The 2,027-nt window shown below is 38.3% G+C and overlaps 1 protein-coding gene across 1 annotated transcript; it reads left to right on the top strand.

Annotated features, from left to right (window-relative positions):
- Nucleotides 1–307: 307 nt before the first annotated feature.
- LOC149144645 (uncharacterized) lies at nt 308–932 on the top strand. The gene has a single exon (XM_089449059.1). The coding sequence runs from the start codon at nt 538–540 to the stop codon at nt 745–747; it is 210 nt and encodes a 69-aa protein (XP_089305185.1). The 5' UTR covers nt 308–537; the 3' UTR covers nt 748–932.
- Nucleotides 933–2,027: the final 1,095 nt, after the last annotated feature.

Here is a 2,027-nt window from a genome sequence, read left to right as displayed (position 1 = left end):
AGGTAGCTTAGAACCTTTGAGTGAGAATTAAAAGTCACCAACTTTTGAAGCTATAGGTAGCTTAAAACCTTTGAGTGAGAATTAAGATGGAACTATACACGTTACGATGTCAACTCTTCTTGTTCTCTGTGCTATTTTTGTCATGGACGGAAAATGCGAGGCCACCCGACATATCCATAAAGAAAAACATTTGAAAACAGTTTATTTGTCTCGTTCAACGTGAAATTTGATTTGAAAATGATCCGGGGCCATTGGGGGCTCCACAACTACCGAATCTCAGAACGATTACAAATTTGAAACCACTTTTCATGGCCGACCCACGCCGGGAATCATACCCCAGTCCATTCCTGTTGTTAAATATAAGGCACATGTCAAGAACTTTGAAAGCGCAAACCCTCCAGATTCCTATTTCTTCTTCCTGGTTTGATCCAGACACCCGAGTTCGACACTCATAAGTTGCTCTCATCTGTGCATGCGGTACTTGCATTTCTGCGCGTCCGTATTATCTCTGGTGGAAGAAAACTCAAATTGATAAAAATGGCGGATTGGGGGCCGGTCCTCGTGGGAGTGATCTTGTTCGTGTTGCTGACGCCTGGGCTCTTGTTCCAGTTTCCCGGCAACAATCGGACTGTAGACTTCGGCAACTTCGGGACTAGCGGTAGATCGATTCTGGTTCACTCCCTTATATTCTTCGGGCTCTTTGCGCTGTTCACTATTGTCATCGCAGTACATATTTATACCGGCTGACCGACAGGCTTTCCGGCCCTCCTTTTGTAAATGCTTTTCTTTCCTTGTTTCACTTTCTTTAAATCCTCCTAGGTTATTATGATTTACTGTCTTGAAAATATGCAGATCCCCGCTTTTGGGAGAACTATATGGATTTGATGTTTTAAATGTTTTAAAGTGTTGAATAATGGGAGGGAAATTTTCTATGCCTGTCTCTGGTTTTGCATACTTTTATCTGGCAAATTAAGAGGGTGGATTTGAAAAGAAAATAATCTTGAGAATCGTAATACATAGTGATACGAAGTGGTATTAAGCTGGAATAAAATCTTGAACAAAGGTTCTACGACTTTTAGGGCATTTGGTGTTAGTGCCCTTTATTCGCTATTACTTTCTGATAGAGCGAGAATACGACCATGTTATCTCTCAGATTTTTATGGCCAGATTCTGGATTTGGGAAAATATTCTATGAAAATGGACATGGTTTCATGCTTTTCTTCTTGTGATCATGGTGGTATCAAGTGGTCCGTTGTCATTCATGAGTGGCATATTTGGGAAACCTCTCTGGACTGAAACAAAATGGACATTGCTTGGATATACCTCAGAATTACAATGAGGAAGTCCGAGTTCTTAAATATTTTCATTTCTTTCGTATTGCTGATTTTATTTTTACCATTGATGCGTCTGCAGGGGAAATGGAATCAAGGGCATAGTGATCCCTTTGGCCATATAATGACACCAAAAACTTTAGGTGGAGAGAAAGCCCTGTTCTGGTCTAGAAACGCTCATCGCACAAAATAGATCAAAATTGACTTGGTTCTTCTAATATGAAGATTACAGATTTTAAAACTGTCATACAAATTACCTAGTTGGTATTTAAAAGTGTGTAAAGTTCTGTCATTCAAGTAAATTTGATATCAATAAGCATTGGTAGCAAACTCATGAAAACTGTATATTCTGAAATACATACTTTTAATATCTCTCTTTATAATTAATAAGTTGTGCTAGGTACAAAATGTTTAGCCTGCTTTTGCCACCGTTGTCCTTACCCTCTTCTGATTGTTACATAATTGTGTTCCTAAACAGTTTAATATGAAAAATTTTCAATAAACCACACCTTTCATGCTAAGTTAAAATAAAATACTAGTACTAGAAGTCGTAAGGATCTAATCCATTTTCTCAAAATTTGCACCACAATCTAGCTAATCTGGACTCTTCCAGGCAGCAGATTAGGATCTCTAAATTATATTGAAAGTTAACATACATATGCTTATCTCACTGACTTATTTGTTGAGATCTTTCCC

Source organism: Pinus tabuliformis, chromosome X, assembly GCF_031772625.1.
Source record: "Pinus tabuliformis cultivar Carrire ecotype Pingquan chromosome X, CPIR1, whole genome shotgun sequence".
Lineage (NCBI taxonomy): Eukaryota > Viridiplantae > Streptophyta > Pinopsida > Pinales > Pinaceae > Pinus > Pinus tabuliformis.
Note: the sequence above shows the minus strand (reverse complement) of the source record. Positions and strands in the feature narration are given on the sequence as shown.

Excerpts from the sequence above, each read along its gene's own strand:
- LOC149144645 (XM_089449059.1), top strand. The coding sequence starts at position 538 with ATGGCGGATTGGGGGCCGGTCCTCGTGGGAGTGATCTTGTTCGTGTTG.